Source organism: Carassius auratus, chromosome 2, assembly GCF_003368295.1.
Source record: "Carassius auratus strain Wakin chromosome 2, ASM336829v1, whole genome shotgun sequence".
In the NCBI taxonomy this organism is placed as follows: domain Eukaryota; kingdom Metazoa; phylum Chordata; class Actinopteri; order Cypriniformes; family Cyprinidae; genus Carassius; species Carassius auratus.
Genome location: NC_039244.1, coordinates 1,167,749 through 1,169,189, shown reverse-complemented (window position 1 = coordinate 1,169,189; position 1,441 = coordinate 1,167,749). Strand labels below are relative to the sequence as shown.

Here is a 1,441-nt window from a genome sequence, read left to right as displayed (position 1 = left end):
TATTATTAAATTTATTATTATTTCAACTCGTCTATAATTATTAATTTAAAGCAAATTTATTAACTAAGGTTTATAGAGCTATTTTACTTTGTTAGTTCATGTTAACTAATGTATAATCTTATTGTGAAATGTAACCAATTTTTTTTTAAATCACATGATATAGCTGCATGAAAACAAAAGATGATTTCTGATATCTTCAATAACCACAAACACAAACCGCTTCGATTTCAGCAACATTTTATTCCAAAATAAAAATCCCAACAATTGCATTTATCACTCTTTTGTCGCTGGTTAGATCCGTTACACAAGCTAAAAACACCACGACCCCACAGGGTCAAATATAAGAAAGGTCAAAGGTCAAGGGGTTCAGTACCAAACTCAAGCATCTCTGCTCCAACACATACACAGTTTTACAAAGCCCTTAAAATAGTGGCTAACTTTCTTTTATTTTATTTTTGTTGTTTTGCCTTTATAATGCAGGATCAGTTTTAATCTGGAGCGGGTGCATTCTGTGGGATTCACACTTGACCATAAATAAACCAGAAATTAATATTTGGAAATATTTCAAGGGATCATCAAACTTTTTTGGCGGGAAATCCATTTCCTCTTTTCTTGTTTGCATCTCAGCGAGGGTTTGGTTTGACGAGGGTGAAGCTGACGGTGTGATGATGAAGATCTGGTCAGAGGTCAGAGGTCAGCCGTTGGTTCACAGCTGATGAGCTCAAGGTAGAGTCTGGATCTTATTCCTAAACAACACAAACACAGTCACATCACACAAACAGAGACGAGGAGATGGGACATTCTCACACAAAACACGTCCGGGTCATATTCCACCTCCGGGAAAAATAACAATACAAATATATAGAGAGAAATACAATTATTACACTAATAAAATAATATTTGGAGGATCATTATTATTTATTTGTTTTTTTGCATTGTGATATTGTTCATGATATTGCAATTAGACACATTTAACCCAAACATATCATTACGGAAAATATTTATTTTATTTTGAACCTTTTATAAATTTTACACATACTTCATGAATAAAAGTATTAATTTCTTTAAAAAAAAACTTAAGTCTGGAGTAATGATGCTTAATATTAACCTTGATCACAGAAATAAATTACAGTAACAATATTTCAGTGTTTTTCAGTATTTCTGACCAAAAATTCTTATAGATCCCAAAGATTTAAAGAGTTAATTCATACATACATATATATGACTATTTAACTAATGTATTATTTTCACTACAGTGATCAGATTTCAGGGTCAAAGTTAATTCATGGATTGTCATGAAAAACATCACAATGCATACAAAAAAAAAAAAAAAATTAGTAAAATTTTTTTTTTGATTTTGGAGTGAAAATGTGCCCCAGACGTGTGTGTGACTGGTTTCATGCGATGCATCTGGAAATGTACTGTAAAGATGATTCAAGCA

General features: G+C 31.6%; 1 protein-coding gene across 5 annotated transcripts in view; it reads right to left on the bottom strand.

The window, feature by feature from the left end:
- Positions 1-220: 220 nt before the first annotated feature.
- LOC113111629 (band 4.1-like protein 3) overlaps positions 221-1,441 on the bottom strand; it is a 31,856-nt gene continuing 30,635 nt past the window's right edge. For all 5 annotated transcript variants that reach the window (XM_026276667.1, XM_026276685.1, XM_026276675.1 and 2 more), the window contains one exon: positions 221-746. Coding sequence is in view for 1 of the 5 variants with exons in the window: in XM_026276685.1 (XP_026132470.1) it covers positions 741-746 (6 nt within the window). In the remaining 4 variants the exon portion in view is untranslated. The remainder of the gene's footprint in view (positions 747-1,441) is intronic.